This window comes from Lissotriton helveticus, chromosome 1_1 (assembly GCF_964261635.1).
Source record: "Lissotriton helveticus chromosome 1_1, aLisHel1.1, whole genome shotgun sequence".
Taxonomy (NCBI): Eukaryota; Metazoa; Chordata; class Amphibia; order Caudata; family Salamandridae; genus Lissotriton; species Lissotriton helveticus.
In genome coordinates, this window is record NC_136057.1 from 706612301 (window position 1) to 706630565 (window position 18265).

The following is an 18265-nucleotide window of genomic DNA, read 5'->3' on the forward strand; positions in this document are numbered from 1 at the left end:
GGTCGCTACCTGGTGCCAAGTCACACCAGCCATGTGTAGCAGCACTGATAATGAGGCTATTCACCCCCTTCCATTTAACCGGGCCAAGCATCTAGTCAGCTCTTCTGCATTTTAGCATGCCTGCTCTATTATTCAATCAGGGTGCAGCTGTAGCAAAGCACCCCAAGGTAGTTAGAGAAGAAAGCCAATGGCATTATAAACAGAGGGATTGGCAAGGCAAAAAACTCTACTTGGTGAAACCAGGAGGGTGGGGGGAAAAAGTGACAGCCAAGTGTTACTTAAAGGACAACAAGCAACTACAGCCTTGCCCCCTGGCTACTGCCTGTTGTAATTGATGCAATAAGTCCACGCATGGAGTAGTTTCTAGTAGATTTATTGTAGAGATAAGACAGCTTAGACATCCACAGTAGGCAGGTACAAGCGCAACATCTTGAACCATGGCAGTAGCCCAACTACTCTCGGTTATAAGATTTTCTTGATCTTTCCTAGCGATCAAGTTAACATCACACAAGCTGAAGGCTACATCACACTCGTCAGAGAGATCTTTGCTAGAAAAATTACTAATAGGAAAACGTGACATGCAATCTGCATGCACGTTAGAGCGTCCTGGAACATAAACCACCTCGCAGCGATATTCCTGCAATTTAGCAGCAAGACGTGCAAGGCGAGCAGTGAGAGTTCTTCCACCACCAGCTGACAACATATTTACAAGTGGTTTGTGATCTGTCCTCAGTGTAAATTTTGTTCCCCAAAGAAATTGACGAAAATGCTGAGTCGCCCATGTGCAAGCGAGGAGTTCCTTCTCTATTGTGGAATAATTAAATTCAGCATCTCGCAATGTTCTGGATGCATAAGATACTACACATTCACCTAAATGGTCTTTTTGCATCAACACAGCACCTAGGCCTACATTACTCGCGTCCACACAAACTATACATTCTTTATGGACTGAAAAAGGTTTTAGGAAAGGAGCATTGATGATTTTACCCTTTAAAGTGTCAAAAGAAGACTGTTGTTCTTTGCCCCATACAAATTTAGCTTGCTTTTTTAATAAGGATCGTAAAGGGTGCACAATAGTAGAATAATCTTTAACAAATTTGCCATAAAACTCAGTAAGTCCTAAGAAAGACAGTAATTGCTCTTTAGAAGAAGGAACAGGAGCATCAGTTATGCTTTTAACATGATTGAGTTTCGGTTTGATGCCATCTTTAGATATCTCGTGTCCAAGATACTCCACTTTCGGTTGTCTAAGCTTGCACTTATTAAATTTTAAAGTAAGACCTTTTCTTTGAACATTAGACAATACACAATGTAGATTGTGATCATGTTCTTTAAGATCTTTCCCGAAAACTAGGATGTCGTCTTGGAACGCGATAGCTCCTTTACAGTCAGCAAGAACTTCTTTCATCAAACGTTGAAAGACAGAGGCAGCACTGGCAAGTCCAAAGGGCATCCTTGAAACATGCCCTCTGGAGTTACAAAAGCTGTTAATTTCTTTGACTCTTCATGCAATTCAACCTGGTGGTAGGCACTAGCCAAATCAATTGTGGAAAATATAGTGGCACCAGTGAGTGAGGAAATCAGTTCATGAATATTCGGGAGGGGGTGTTTATCGATCCATATTTCTTTATTTAAGCTGCGGAGATCCACACATAGGCGGAGCTCACCAGAACTTTTGAGGGACAAAACTACAGGAGAAACCCAAGGGGAGGACTCTATTGGCTCTATGATATGTTTAGATACTAGATCCCCTAGAATTTCCTTAAGTTTCTCACGATATGCCAAGGGAACATTTCTGACCCTGTGTATAACTGAGACAGCATTATCGTTAAGAATAATCCTGTGTTTAAAATCTGTAAATTTTCCTAGAGTATCTCTATATTTTCTACAAAAGAAGTATTATCATCTAAATCACTTATGCTTAATATGGATGGATCACCCAAGTACACTGGAGGATCAGCATTGGGGTCAAGTTTGATTCCCAATAATCCTTGATGTGGCCACCCTAGGATAGCGACACCTTTGGTGGCTACGTATATTTTCCCTTTGGTGTACCTATCTTCTACTTGAATATCAGCCCAAAAGAAACCTTCACTATTTATTTTTTTGCCCAGAATAGCCACCTGGAGAAATGTCAGGATATGATAATTTTCTTTCACCCCAAAGATTCTTGAAGAGATTCAAACCAATAATGGAATACCATGAACATGAATCCATCATTAAAAGAATGGGTTGATTATCGATTAAAATTGTGTAAGAGGGAAATTCTTTTTGTTCTGATTCATCTACAGATAAAATACAATTGAAACTTTGTAAAACTTCTTCTTCCTCTTGAGAAATGTAGTTAACCTTTTGGGAAGAACGACAAACATTAGCAAAATGGCCTTTTCTCTTACACTTGACACATACTCTGTCCCATGCTGGACACCCCCGGTAATTTCCTAAATGGTTTGAACTGCCGCATCTATAACAAGATACATTTCTCCTGTAAGAAAACTTATTATCTGTAACATTCCTATTGTCTGGGAATTTTTTCTCATTGTTTTTCTTGGGAGGAAATCTATTAGGACCAGATGAGGCGGTTTGACCTTTTACCAATGCAACTTCAGTTTCAGGAACTTGTGATTTAGGTGTTTGGCCCCTAATCTCAGATACGAATAGTTCTGATTGTTCAATCCCCTTCGCAATGTTAATGACAGCACTTAAGGAGGATTCTGTGCCCAACCAAAGTCTCTCCTGAATTTTCTTACTTTTTGTGCGCATCATTATTTGATCTCGCAGAACTTGTTCGTAAGAAATAGTTTCAAATGCGCAAGAACAAGCTAATGAGCGTAAAGTAGAAACATAGTCTTCGATCGATTCATCTTGTTTCTGGACGCGGGAATAAAATTTAAAACGCTCCATAACTGTATTTATTTTTCTGCCAAAACGGACTTTCATTTGTCTAGAGGCTTTTTCAAATACATCAATGTCTCCAGCACCTTCAATGGGCGGAAGATTATCAAATTCTTTGATTCCTGCTCCACCAAGGCAGTGTCTAAGGAGAGCTAACTTGCGTTTTGCTGAGCACCCATCTTTTTCCAGTACATCAACGTAGGCTAAGAACATTGGGTACCATAGATCCCACTCAATACTTGGTTCACCAGCAGTTTGTAGAAAGTGAGGTGGGGCAGCAATATTGGACATTGTAAATACCACAAGGAAAAAAAATATATATTTTTTTTTTTGTTTTTTTTGTTATTACCTTGTTGACTGTTGATAATAGTAGTCGATTCCTGCTAAAAGTAATTTTCTGGTAATTTTGTCGAATTAGCTATTTTGTTGTGAACAAACGCTCCGTGATTGAGTTTTCTGTGAAGAATCACGAAGAAAATAAACAAAATGGCTGCACGTTGCTGACGTCAGACGTCAGTCAGGTGAAGGGGTAATACCCAGAGTGCACTTCGTTTGTCCGCCCGAGAGTTGCTCACAGTCGCTGGATCACAGAGAGCGCGATGGAGTCTTTGGTGTGTTGCTATGACACACGATGATACAGTGCAGCAGCGGATGCGCAGGATTACGCTGCCGTTCAAAACATGCACCATCCAACGGTGGGAGTCACTAAGTGCAAGTAAAAGGGTTATTATTTCTCGTAAAATACCACTTTTCACTCACGGTTGTGGCTCCAGTCCTTGGGAGTTCCAGTAGACAGCAGCTTTCTCCGCTGAAGTGTTTCCCGTCGGTAGCCGCTTTTCTAAGTTGCTGTTACGAGCTTTAAAGGATAGGTGTTGCGGTGTGATTACCTTGCGTCGCAAAGGTTTTTCAGCGTATAAAATGCAGGCAGACAGTTTTCTTTAAGAAAGGGCTCCTGTCGTTGAAGTAAAAATTTTCCTAACTGTGAGCGCTGTCTTGAACTCTTCTACTTGTCGGTGGTGTTTGTTCTCCCGATCGTCGCCAGTAATTATGTTGTAATTGATGCAATAAGTCCACGCATGGAGTAGTTTCTAGTAGATTTATTGTAGAGATAAGACAGCTTAGACATCCACAGTAGGCAGGTAATCTCTAACTGATAGTTCTTCCCTGTATACATTCTACATGACATACTAGACATTCTACATGACCTATAATCATTCTAAGAATGATCTAATACAGGAATATAACACTGCCCCTTATCCTTATATCGACTTCAGAGGTTGCCCGTCATAAGATCAGAAAAAACAGGATTTGTGCACAAGTTTGCTTAAAAAAACAAAAAAAGCAAGGCCACTCATTCTGAGACGCTTGTGGGAGTAAAGGGAGAAACTTCCGGAAGGGGCCTAGTGAGATGAGGAAGGATTATCCATGGCCCTTAAGTTTGAGGAAGCCCCTTAAAGCTTTGAAGATTTTAGATTTTTTCACATCTTTAAATGGTAACCAGGTACAGTGCCCCAACCACAACAATGGTATTATGATCTAGGACAGCCCAACGATGAAAAACCAACAGTTGAGTCCCACAGGGATATCTCCAAGTCAAGCAAATGGTACTGAGGATAGTGCAACAATACCTGAACTGGGGCCAGGCGTGGCTCATGCAGGTAAGAGTTGTGGGGCGGGGGTGAGGGGTGATTTCGAGAGACGATGAGGGAAAATTAATTATTTATTTAATTTTCCCTCATGGTCATCTGTCGAATCCCACCACCCAGCCTCACAGCCCCACCGCTCTTATCTGCACAGGCCACGGATGCCAGGGGCCACATACTCTCCCCTTGTCCCCAGTGTTTTTGTTATAAAAATGAAAGACTCTCACCCTGCCCAGGAGGATGCTGTCTTGAGGGTGACTTAGATACCCCAGGTCCTCAGCAACAAGAACAGGATGCCACCTTCCTCTAAACCGCATACCCAGTAGATTGTGCCAATTTACCCTGAGCTAGCATCAGGCATTTAGGGAGGCACCCACCAGTTGCGTTACTCATCCAGTACATGCCTATGGATCCGCAACTTTGTAAATGGGAAAACTGCTAGACACTCCTCAGGCTTACAGGAGTGCAGCATATAACATAGCCATGGACTTGCATTTGCTGGGTGTGCCAGGGAGTGAGGATATAAAGGATAAAGTGACAGCCTCCAAAAAGCTGTTGGGGGCTATTCTAAATGTAATGGAAGCCACAGTGATGGCACATAACCATCACACCAACAAAATGGACATTCAAACAGGCCTACACTGTACTCTGCCCATTTATTTCTGTGTCAGGTATTGATGAAAATCTAGAGAAATTAAATACCCATGTGCTGGTGCAAAGAAGTAATTGATAAACTGGTGCCGTTACCCACAGTTTTAGAGGAAATTCTGAGTGAAATAAATAATGCTTCTAACTTAAACAATGGGCAGCTCACTCAGATAATGCAAAACATTGAACTGGACAATATAACTGCTTATGCATAGGGGAGATTAGGGGGGATCCCTTGCAAGGAGATGCCTTGTCAAGCATGCTGTGTCGTGATCAGGAGTTCAATACAGACTCCAAAGTCAAAGTGCTGAACCCGGTTAATCTTCCAGCACTCCCCCACTTGGCGAAGTGGGAAAGAAAGTGCGCCAGAAAAAGATGGAATTGGGTTCTGCCTACCGCCATGCTCATGACGAGGTCCGAGATGGGAGCACAGGAACTGTGCCAGCAGACATCAAGTCAGATGAAGTAGACCAACATGAGTGTAGCACGGAGTTACTGCCTCACGGAGAGGAATGTGGTCAAAGGCTTCCAATGAAGTAGCAGTGCCTTTTACAGGTGATGTTAACAAAGGGGAACATACGCCTCAGTGCATATCTGTTCATAGCGGTGCCCCTACTAATCATGGCTCTGCAAATGTTTTTAGATTTTTTAGATGCTAAAAATCATTATTGCAGCCAGAAGTAGGCAACCGTATTCAACTGGATGCAGCATCAGCAAGCCTTGAACCAAAAGCCACTCAGGAGGGAAGGGGCCTCTGCTCAGCTCTCAAAGTCCAGAGCTTAGTGGTGTCAAGTCATCTTGCCATCAGTCCAGAACCCACACTGAAGAAAAGACGACTCAATCATCCCTGCTATTAGGGACTCAAGGGAAAGATAGTGCTGAAATACAGGGAACGAGTAAAGTCAAGCACTCCGATCTCACAAAACAGAATGTCCACAATACTTGTCTATTGTGGATCCCAGAATTCAAATCCAGGGGAATACATTATACCCTAAGCCGAGCAAACATCCTTAAACGAATCAAGGTCATCCCAGGATTGGTGCAGGTGGAGTCACAGGACATTTTCTCTATCAAAATTATACCCACCTGAGGTAAGCAGATATCAGAACCCACCCTTGTTCCATCTAATGCCCTGTGCCTTCAGGCATAAATACTAAGGACTTGTTGAAGAGCTAGGGTATAAAGATAGAAACATTCCAGGATGATCGCTGCCTTTCCCTACTTTTACTGCAAGGGGATGCAAAGGGTACAAAAACTTCAACAACCTCAATACTGAAAGTGTAGTGGGATGGTTACCTCCCTCCAGGCTCCTCAGGTTGATGATCCAAGCATCAGTGGACCAAAAGCCCACAGTTTATAGAAGTGCTGTGATCAAGCAAAGTGAAATGGATAGCTGGAGTTGGCTTTCTCCAGCCTTGACAGTCAGTAGAGACTACTACTGACTGGAGGGGGGGTGGCGGGGGTAGAAAAAAAGGGGGGGGGTTTAAAAAGATATAAGCACTTACCTTGGTACGGCCAGCCCAAGCACACAGGCTCGCAGAATCCCCGAGCCAATCATGACTCTGCATTACAGCTGTGGTTCGGCACTGAGAGAGGGGCTTGGAGGCTGTGCTTGTTCTCCGCCCAGGCTGTGCAATACAGCATGACTGTTTGGTCAGCCCAAGCGGGTCGGTCCAAGCCGGTCGGCCAAACCATCATGCGCACTTGGAAAGTGCCCACCCCTCATCCCCCTGCTCTGACCAGCCCAGTCCCACCCCCCAACCAACAGAGCATGTACGTTTAAAAAATGATAATAAAATTGCATTAATATCATTTTATTTTTCCTTTTTGAACTACTCAGTGAGCAGTGAGGTTACACTCCTCCACCTTAGCGGAGGGGTCGCCGCTGTTGACCGAGGAACATCCCAAGGATTGAAAAGAGAAGCATTTGATGATATTTACAACAGATCAGGGTAACTTAAGGATTTGCTCATGGAACCTGTGAGGACTTTTAGCGAAAAGTGAGGGGCTGATAGGGGGAGTGTTAGGCTTGAGAGTGACAGGAATTGTGCACCCTGTGTCCCGTCTGCCATGGTCCAACGATCTATTGTTGCGTCTTTATACCCTACATACTGTCCGCTCCTGGGCTTAGGAGGGGAACTGGTCGCACTTGCAACTTATCATGCATTATGCACTTTATAGTTTAATAAACACGTGGCTATGCTATGGTGGGGAAGAGGGAGTCCTTCGGTGTTTTAAATATGATGAGGCTCAAGCCCTAACTGCTGCTGTGGTCGGATGAGTGTGCTATAATTTATGTTTGTATTATGTTTTTGCTTCTGTAAATGATCGGTTAACCAGTTCGGTTGAACACTGTTATGGGTTCCTGCCCATCTTATGGACAGACATAAGAAGACCATAGCAAGAAGGACAACTGGTGGCATCTAGCGCTTTGCTATGCATTACGCACTTTGTAGAATGATGCCCATATGGCTACGTTACAGGTATTTAATATGTGCTGCTTTAACGGGGGTGGGGGAGAGGTATTAGGACTATGATCCCAACAAGAAGAGGGATTATAAATTCACTATTCATAATTACAAAAAAGCTCTTAAAGCTGCGCAAGCAGTCTTTTTCGAAGAAAAAATTAGAACTGCCTCTAGCTCGTCAAGAGAAACTTTTCAAATCAAGAAAAAGCTTTTAAAAACCCCGGAGCCTACATGCCGAGTGATCTCTCGGACAATCACTGTAACGAGCTAGCAATTTTCTTTGACCAAAAGATCCAAAACATCCTGAAACAACTTCCCCCTCTCTATCCTGTGGACCTATTCGACCCATGTCCGACACAGTCGCAGAACCTCAATATAGGTCTGGACACGTTTATCCCTATTAGTGAGGACACCCTGTCCCCTATTTTACAGTCAATTAAGAGCGGCTCCCCGCTTGACCCAGCACCTGTTAAGATCTTAAAACTCGTGGCACCCACTATCCTCGCCCCGATGGTGAATGTGATTAACTCCTCTCTGTCGCAGGGCATGGTTCCCCCCCAGTTGGAAGAAGGCTGTGGTCAAGGCCCTACTAAAAAAGCCTAACCTCGACCCCCTAAATTTGACCAACTTTAGGCCGATTTCTCTTTTGCCAAGTATCAGCAAGATGGCAGAACAATTCATCAACAACCAACTGTCCAACTACCTTGAATACAGTGAACTTCTCAAACCCTCACAGACAGGCTTTCGTCCGGGCCAGGGCACTGAGACTGCGATGGTGGCGGTAGTCGAAGAGGCCAGGAAGATCATCGATGCAGGAGGATCAGTGGCAGTGATCCTCCTGGATCTAAGTGCGGCCTTCGACACCGTTAACCATCGTACGTTGGTCCAACGGCTCAGGGATCTGGGTATCTCAGGGCTTGCCTTGTCCTGGCTAAGATCCTTCCTTCACAGCCGCTCCTTCCAGGTGGCTGAGGTCAACCACATCTCCAAAGAGACCCCAATACACTGCGGAGTGCCGCAGGGCTCTTTCCTGAGCCCTACGCTCTTCAACGTGTACATGTCTCCCCTCGAAAAAATTGTCACCCGTTATGGTGTCAAATTACTGACATATGCCGATGATACCCAACTTGTAGTATCACTAAGCCACCAGGAAAATCCCACCATCGATCTGCATTCCTGCCTTGGAGATATTGTTAGTTGGATGGACGGGTCCCACCTAAAACTGAATAGTAATAAAACGGAGATTATGGTGATGGGCAACCAGGCCCACTTTCGGCCAGAGACCTTGTGGCCTCCCTGCATGGGACCGCCCCCTACTCCTAAATCCGATATCAAAAGCCTTGGGATCTGGCTGGACCAGGAGCTCACTCTGAATACCCAAGCAAGGAAAACTGCTATGGTCTCCCCCGCACCTCCCGTAAAATCCTTCCGTTGCTCCCCTTCCAGTCTAGGAAGCTCCTAGTCCAGGGCCTAATCCTGTCCAGATTGGACTATGGAAATGCCCTCTACGGTGCGCCTAAGAAAGTGACAGCCAAACTCCAAGTAGTGCAAACACTGCTGCCCGGATCCTTACAAATACCAACAACCGGTGCTCAGCCAAACCGGCTCTTAGAGCACTGCATTGGCTGCCAGTATTGGAAAGAGTGCATTTCAAGGCCCTCTGTCTAACACACAAAATACTATATGGTAATTCCCCACCTATCCTCAAAGATCTCATCGTCCCATACACTACCAACAGAACCCTCCGATCCACGAACCTCCATCTGACCCTGACGCCCAGGATCAAGAGGGCTCGATCTGGAGGCCGGCGTTTCTCATACATCGCCTCCAAACTGTGGAACTCACTCCCTCTGGATTTGCGTGCTCAACCCAATCTCCTTCCTTTCCGTAAACTTCTGAAGACCTGGCTGTACCCGTAACTCTCCCCCTTTTGCTGTCGCTTGTTTCTATCATTAGCGCTGGGACGCTTACGGGCAGCCATGCGCTCTAGAAATCTTTAAACATAAAACATAAACATAAACATATTCATATGATGCACTGAATATTTTGTGGTATAAGCGCTGGGTTTTTTGATGTTATGCGATGCTGTGGATATGGTGAGACTTGAACGCCATGTTTATCTTTTGTTGCTAAGGTTAAATGGATTTTCTTCCTATTTTAAGACTGTGCTTGTAACACGCTTTTTTATTTCTTATAGAAATAGATATGCAAATTTGGTTGACTGTCAGCTTTTCCGTTTATGTTTTTTATTAGCTAATAAACTAAATGTTACCGCTGTCATAGGACTGGCCTTCACACACTGGTGCGATGGTTAATACCTTCTTGTTATATTTTTTTACTACAATGATGAGCCAAAAAAAACAAATGAAGCAAACATAAAATATGCTATCACCTAAACAAAAACCTTTATCACTCTACAAAAAAAATTACATTAAAAACACTAATATTTCGACTTTACTAGTGATGCTTTTACATACCTTGTATTCCTATAAAGACGTGCTATAGCGCATCAAAAAAATTATTTTGCAACAGAAAAAAGGGTAAAATATTATCACATGGAAACTTTCATCGCAATAAAATCTAAATAAATGAGCCTTTGGCGTTTAAAAAAAACATAGCCAAGCTTCAAAATGTGATGCATCCTAAAACTTAAATGCTTCATTCACAGGATTTGGTGACCTGATAAAATAAGTTATTGTTCTTTCTACTACAACGAACTTATAATATCCAAAAAGGTAATGTGGAAGTGACACTTTTCATAAGTGTTTAACAAATATATCTATTACATGTTTTATAACAGAGATATTACATTCTGCTTAAGTGACAGATTAATATTTAAACTCTAAGCCGTTCTCAAGGAAATCTTACCAGACACGGACTGTGTAATAGAGAATAATTCCATTGGGCTCCAAAGGTGGTTTCCATGACAACTTCACAATGACATCAGACAACTGTTTCACAGAGACGGCCCTTGGAGGAGAGCTGGGAGCTGTAAAATAGATAGATAAGTAGATAAATAGAGAGTGGCTTATCAAAGATCGACAGTTTTAACTTTAAATACTGTTTTTAATATGAATTTGAAAATATTTTGTCTGTTAAACCTTTCAATAAAAGGGCTAACAACTGTAATAAGACATCTTTTATTTTTCAGCCAGAAAGAGAAGGGACAGCTTTGCATGGTCAACTAAAAACATCTGTTTCTGTGATTCAATGGAAAAACCCGATTTCATGAGAAAACAAAGCGATGGTGGGCATATCAGAGCGATTCACCTACCAGACTGCCTAAGTTTGCTTTCATAAAAATGTTCTTCTAATAAAAAGAAAATCTGTTTTATAGGTGTGAATGCATGAAAATATATGGTAATTTGCAATAGTACCCTAGAGACGAAAAGAACCTGGGAACAATTATAACAAGCATCAGGAGGTGGGGAAGGCCTGCCGAGCAGAACATTAAGCGATCACAAAAAATCCGGGACTGATTGAATGCCAGCAAACAAGCGGTCATATCTCATATGTTCTACATTATGCCAATAAAAATCGTTAAAGTAGAACAAATATGAGAGGTATATAAAAATTGCACGGTCAATTTACAGCACCTTACAATCTGATGAAGTGGGGCATGGCTGCTGAAAACAGAAGCAGGGAATAAATGTCAAGATGGCAAAATAATGCGATAGTGTTGTGAAGAGTACATATTGCATATACGCTTATGTGGTGGTGCTTCTACATTCTTATTCTGTCTACCGAGAGAACGATAATTGGGACATATACAACTCGAGGGAAACTTAAGCACCCAACTGGTGAATGCCTATGTAATTAGCGTTAGGTATATCTTGACGAATATATGATGATACAACGAATTCCGTTGCAACGCATGCCTTTACCACGCATGCGTTACAACGGAATTCGTTTAGCACGCATAAACCTTTCACCGACTATTTGCGTGGTGACATCATACGTCGTGAAGAGAAAACGGCATTTTTTTACCGATTTCTCTTAATCGACTCTGATGCCGACGTGACTTAAGGTGAGTTGTTTTATTTGGGGGGGAGACCCCCCCAAGCCCCCCCCTTTTTTTTTAACTTTTACCACATATGCCTTTACTACAAACATCGTAGTAAAGGCATGCGTGGTAAAGGCATTAGTTGTAACCACGCATGCGTTGTACAGCATGCGTGGTTAAAGATTTCGGGGAAACGGCTTCGTTGTAAAAGCCGTTTCCCTATCTTGACGCAAATCTTGCTGGTGGTAAGTAGCACACATTTCAACATTGCTCACCTCAGAACGGGAGTAACACCCGCTACCGATGCGTTCTTATCCAGTTCAAGGTCGAATTCTCGGAAAGGTGGGGTAATTATTCGACAATGAATAACCCACCCAGAGGAGTCTGTACTTAAACGGCGTTCAACTGCACCCTTACTGCTCAATAGCATACATTACCAAAACTTTACAATCTAAATTTACACTTTGGTAAAAAAAAATTCTGAAAAAGTAAGCACATTTTTAAAACTCCTCACAAAAAAGCTTTGCAAAGTTTTACCATCACCTCTGCTTTTCTTTTCAAATGAACCCCCGGCTGCCCTCAAAGAGAGTGCAGGTCATAGCCGTCCTGCCCTGCCGGGTAACTGAGAACATAATCACCGCTATTAGTAGAGCTGTGAAACATTTCATCTCACAATCTGAACACTTTGTCCTTCCAAGTCAGGTGCTGGAAATGGTGCATATTCCAAAACCCATCCTCAAAAAAGCTGTCAGATCTACCCCGTTTCTTGTGAGGGTTTGCCGGGTTTTCCAAATAAATGTGGGCGCTTTTAGTATCTGGGTACATGAGCCTATGTTTATGAAAGAGGCGGCGACGGGACTTTGCCAGTTTTGCTTTATGGATGCAAGAGGATGCCAGTAAGTGCTTAACTGCAAACTTATCTGCCAGCTGTGCGTACTGTTTAACTTCATAATATTCTGAGCAGTACTGAAATCGACACAAAGCCATTGGATATTGAATGTCATGGAAACCCTGCATTGACATCTAAATGTTGGGTCCAGTTTCTAAAATGATACCTGCCTATAAATCAAACACTGAAGGTCTAACTCAAGCTCACTGGTACCAGTTACCCTCCATGGACTACAACACATCAGTGAATTAAAAATACCCCCTACCTCACTTACAATCTGCACACTCTCTGCTTGAGTCTAAGGAATAGTTACTTCATCACATAACAGAAGACACATCAAGCTTGCACTTCGCTCACATAAAGATGTACTGATGGTCAAACATCTCTTTCGTCATCTCACATTCAACATACCATACTTTTATGCATTTACCGCTTTGTATAGCACTCACACTGCAACACAGAGGAGGCTGGGCGAAGATCTTCAATACTTTTGGGTGTTCTTAAAATCTACCTTCATACAATGGGGCAGAGGAAGGGAGCTCGACAGAGGGTAACTTGTGAAGATCGTGTGATCCAAAACAAATCTCGCCAAGAAGAGCAAGAGACGGTTGTGTGTGGCAGACATGAAGCATCTCCTAGGGTGGTAGAGGAGCATCACCGAAGAGACAATCTGAAGTGTGACCTCTCACTGGCTTAAAAACAAAGACCAAAGTTTGTAACTCAATCCTCTGCTTGACTGCCAATCAACAGAAAGTGTTTAATACAGCTTTGAAGGGGTCGTTTTTTCAGTCCAGGGATAAGATGGGCTAGTCAGGAGATGCAGGTAGAGTCCTGCTCCCGTTTCCCTGATGTATGAAATACACTCTGTAGCTTTGTAGTCTGAATTTACCAACATTTCAATGACCCAGTCTAAGCTGAAAACACTGCACAGGGATGCATATCTTGTTAAATACTAGCACTTGCCTGATTAGAGTTGGACCCTAAAGAGGAAACTCACATCACACTACCAGGATACTTTATGACCCCATTGGTAGCATTTACCTATAAATGTTTTTAATCTGACAGGGCGGTCCAGTTATTAAAAGTAGTTGTTGGCCTCCCTGGCCAGTTTTAACCGACATCATCACACAAGATACCACCCCTACTAGACTCTACCTTGCATTAATCATACGGCATACCAATAAAAGATCTCCGCCAAAGTTACTCTTCCGGGGACCCATTGGGCATTACAGCGCCAGCCCAATGAGGAGCAATAGCCCTATGATGAAGCATGACATCCCTTTGGGATGTGTAAGGGCAACATGAAACAGCCCTGCTGAGCATGCATATGCCCAAGTCCTGCACACACTGTCGATATCTCCTCTGTCTCTTTAGGAACAGTAGCCCTAATTTTTGTTTGTAGATACTAGCACTAGACAGAACCTGTGCTATTTGAAAGCAACTAGTTTATCCCCTAGTTCAGGCTTCTTTTCTGTTTCTATTTTGGGATTAGCAGCATTTGGAGGAAGGGGACATTTAAGCTCAAACGGAGTCAAGTTCTGACAAGGCAAATAGGTCTGGTTATAATGTGCTCATGCATCTGAAGATAGATATGCACTGGTGTGCATTTGTACATGTGTTATCATGTGAAGCAACCAGAGGGCGAAGCAGAGAGATGGAAAATAGTCCGACATGCTTTGCAATGCATTCGTCTCATTATTAAAGATTAAAGGATGCACCCAATAACTTTAGATAAGAGAGAAATACTCCTCTGGGTTGAGGCAAGGTGTGATTGAAAAAGTTTGAAGCCAAAGCTGAAAGAAATTGGTTAAAAACAATGACTGAAAGCGGCGGACCCACAGCACTCTATGTATTTTGGAAAAAATAGTTACGTTTTGGTAGCTACACTGTCAAGTATAAGCAAAAAACAGCTGTAGACAGAGAGAATGTGAACATTGGCACTAAAGACTGAGTTACTGTCATCAAACAGGCACGTAGAAAATATCTTTGGTAAAAGCGATGGTGAGTGATTTCCCAACATGGAGGCGCTTTCGAACAACTTTGCCTCTTGTTTTTTGGTGCATTGAATTTAATCTTGAGCAGCTAGGCGAAGCTAAGAGTTAGTAGCATATAGCGATAGTATTTTTGGGTCAAATGTGAGTTTAATTTTACTTTTACATTTATGCCGACTTAGTGCAACTCTGAATTGGGACCCTTTCTAATTCTGTGGCTCAATTATATTCCTATACAGAACTTCTGGAATCAAACTCACTCATAGAAACTGATTAACATAGCCTAAACTCGCACTCCATGTAGCAAACAAACCTTCTACCACCTAAAAGATTGTGATCTTATTTCTCCTTGTTCATGTGGTTAGCAAACCAACTGTAAAACGCTCATTCCATGAAAACTTAGGGCCCACTCAACTAGTGAAGTTTAGTCTCCATGAAACTGACGAAGTCGTAAGATAACTTCGATTGTCAGGCTCAGCCCACAAACTTTATTTGACAGATTGTTCTCATGGTTTAGTCTCACCTGGAACTAGGCCTGGCAGTTAAACCCATTTTCCCTTTATCAGTTTTTTTGAATTTGTGTCATAGTTAGCTAATATGATTTTGTTTCTATGAACTTGAACTGCTGCTTTTATTTATTCTTCTAAATTAATTACATTTCATTTAATCTTTCAAAACACATCTCCTGCTGCAGGCATGACTTCACAATAACCCTGCAGCTATGCTGATGCTGATTAGCAGTGACACAAAAATATGTTTAGGAGTTCTGAAGGTTTCATCAGTGATCTCTTTTCCTCTCACTGTCTTTCAAAATTAATATCAGTTAGAAATAAAGGACTTTAGGTGGAATAGTTCTGGAGTTTTCTTACTCTTGTTTTTTTGTGTTGTCATGCATTTCAATAAACGTTTTCTAAACCTTTGAACATGTTTACTTGTATACTGTTTAGTCAAAGTTATCACAATGTTCTTGTCATCTGCATATTTTTTCAAACATTGTAAGATGTTTCTCGTAAAAACAGAAGACATTCTTTTCAACTTGTGCCAAGTCTTACTTTGGACGGTAATTGCAAACACAACAGTGATGGACAGAATGTGGATCAATGTCACACATTCACCCCAGTCCAAAGATCTGGGCCCAAATCCATCGTTTTTCCACTCCACACCACCCTGGGTTAGACAATGGCGATATGCAAATCAGCGCTGACCCTGTGCCCCATGGGAACAGTCCAGTCCAAACTACAAAAGCCATGTCCTTCCCAGAACGGAAACAAGCATCCGAGGACCGGCCCGGTTTCGAGGTAACACCTCTCATCAGCCCGGCTAGCTTGATTCCAGTGGTGTGGAGTGCCTGGGACTCACGTCTGAGCATCCCCAGTACACTTAGAGCGGTAATTGCAAACACAACAGTGATGGACAGAATGTGGATCAATGTCACACATTCACCCCAGTCCAAAGATCTGGGCCCAAATCCATCGTTTTTCCACTCCACACCACCCTGGGTTAGACAATGGCGATATGCAAATCAGCGCTGACCCTGTGCCCCATGGGAACAGTCCAGTCCGAACTACAAAAGCCATGTCCTTCCCAGAACGGAAACAAGCATCCGAGGACCGGCCCGGTTTCGAGGTAACACCTCTCATCAGCCCGGCTAGCTTGATTCCAGTGGTGTGGAGTGCCTGGGACTCACGTCTGAGCATCCCCAGTACACTTAGAGCGGTAATTGCAAACACAACAGTGATGGACAGAATGTGGATCAATGTCACACATTCACCCCAGTCCAAAGATCTGGGCCCAAATCCATCGTTTTTCCACTCCACACCACCCTGGGTTAGACAATGGCGATATGTAAATCAGCGCTGACCCTGTGCCCCATGGGAACAGTCCAGTCCGAACTACAAAAGCCATGTCCTTCCCAGAACGGAAACAAGCATCCGAGGACCGGCCCGGTTTCGAGGTAACACCTCTCATCAGCCCGGCTAGCTTGATTCCAGTGGTGTGGAGTGCCTGGGACTCACGTCTGAGCATCCCCAGTACACTTAGAGCGGTAATTGCAAACACAACAGTGATGGACAGGATGTGGATCAATGTCACACATTCACCCCAGTCCAAAGATCTGGGCCCAAATCCATCGTTTTTCCACTCCACACCACCCTGGGTTAGACAATGGCGATATGCAAATCAGCGCTGACCCTGTGCCCCATGGGAACAGTCCAGTCCGAACTACAAAAGCCATGTCCTTCCCAGAACGGAAACAAGCATCCGAGGACCGGCCCGGTTTCGAGGTAACACCTCTCATCAGCCCGGCTAGCTTGATTCCAGTGGTGTGGAGTGCCTGGGACTCACGTCTGAGCATCCCCAGTACACTTAGAGCGGTAATTGCAAACACAACAGTGATGGACAGAATGTGGATCAATGTCACACATTCACTCCAGTCCAAAGATCTGGGCCCAAATCCATCGTTTTTCCACTCCACACCACCCTGGGTTAGACAATGGCGATATGCAAATCAGCGCTGACCCTGTGCCCCATGGGAACAGTCCAGTCCGAACTACAAAAGCCATGTCCTTCCCAGAACGGAAACAAGCATCCGAGGACCGGCCCGGTTTCGAGGTAACACCTCTCATCAGCCCGGCTAGCTTGATTCCAGTGGTGTGGAGTGCCTGGGACTCACGTCTGAGCATCCCCAGTACACTTAGAGCGGTAATTGCAAACACAACAGTGATGGACAGAATGTGGATCAATGTCACACATTCACCCCAGTCCAAAGATCTGGGCCCAAATCCATCGTTTTTCCACTCCACACCACCCTGGGTTAGACAATGGCGATATGCAAATCAGCGCTGACCCTGTGCCCCATGGGAACAGTCCAGTCCGAACTACAAAAGCCATGTCCTTCCCAGAACGGAAACAAGCATCCGAGGACGGGCCCGATTTTGAGGTAACACCTCTCATCAGCCCGGCTAGCTTGATTCCAGTGGTGTGGAGTGCCTGGGACTCACGTCTGAGCATCCCCAGTACACTTAGAGCGGTAATTGCAAACACAACAGTGATGGACAGAATGTGGATCAATGTCACACATTCACCCCAGTCCAAAGATCTGGGCCCAAATCCATCGTTTTTCCACTCCACACCACCCTGGGTTAGACAATGGCGATATGCAAATCAGCGCTGACCCTGTGCCCCATGGGAACAGTCCAGTCCGAACTACAAAAGCCATGTCCTTCCCAGAACGGAAACAAGCATCCGAGGACCGGCCCGGTTTCGAGGTAACACCTCTCATCAGCCAGGCTAGCTTGATTCCAGTGGTGTGGAGTGCCTGGGACTCACGTCTGAGCATCCCCAGTACACTTAGAGCGGTAATTGCAAACACAACAGTGATGGACAGAATGTGGATCAATGTCACACATTCACCCCAGTCCAAAGATCTGGGCCCAAATCCATCGTTTTTCCACTCCACACCACCCTGGGTTAGACAATGGCGATATGCAAATCAGCGCTGACCCTGTGCCCCATGGGAACAGTCCAGTCCGAACTACAAAAGCCATGTCCTTCCCAGAACGGAAACAAGCATCCGAGGACCGGCCCGGTTTCGAGGTAACACCTCTCATCAGCCCGGCTAGCTTGATTCCAGTGGTGTGGAGTGCCTGGGACTCACGTCTGAGCATCCCCAGTACACTTAGAGCGGTAATTGCAAACACAACAGTGATGGACAGAATGTGGATCAATGT

The 18265-nt window shown here is 43.9% G+C and overlaps 1 protein-coding gene across 1 annotated transcript in view; it reads right to left on the minus strand.

The window, feature by feature from the left end:
* The window catches only part of PTPRQ (protein tyrosine phosphatase receptor type Q), a 1500794-nt gene that overhangs the window by 628557 nt on the left and 853972 nt on the right, over window positions 1–18265 (minus strand). Inside the window, exon 33 of the mRNA XM_078647981.1 lies at window positions 10523–10643. Coding sequence (XP_078504107.1) covers window positions 10523–10643 — 121 coding nt within the window. The remainder of the gene's footprint in view (window positions 1–10522; window positions 10644–18265) is intronic.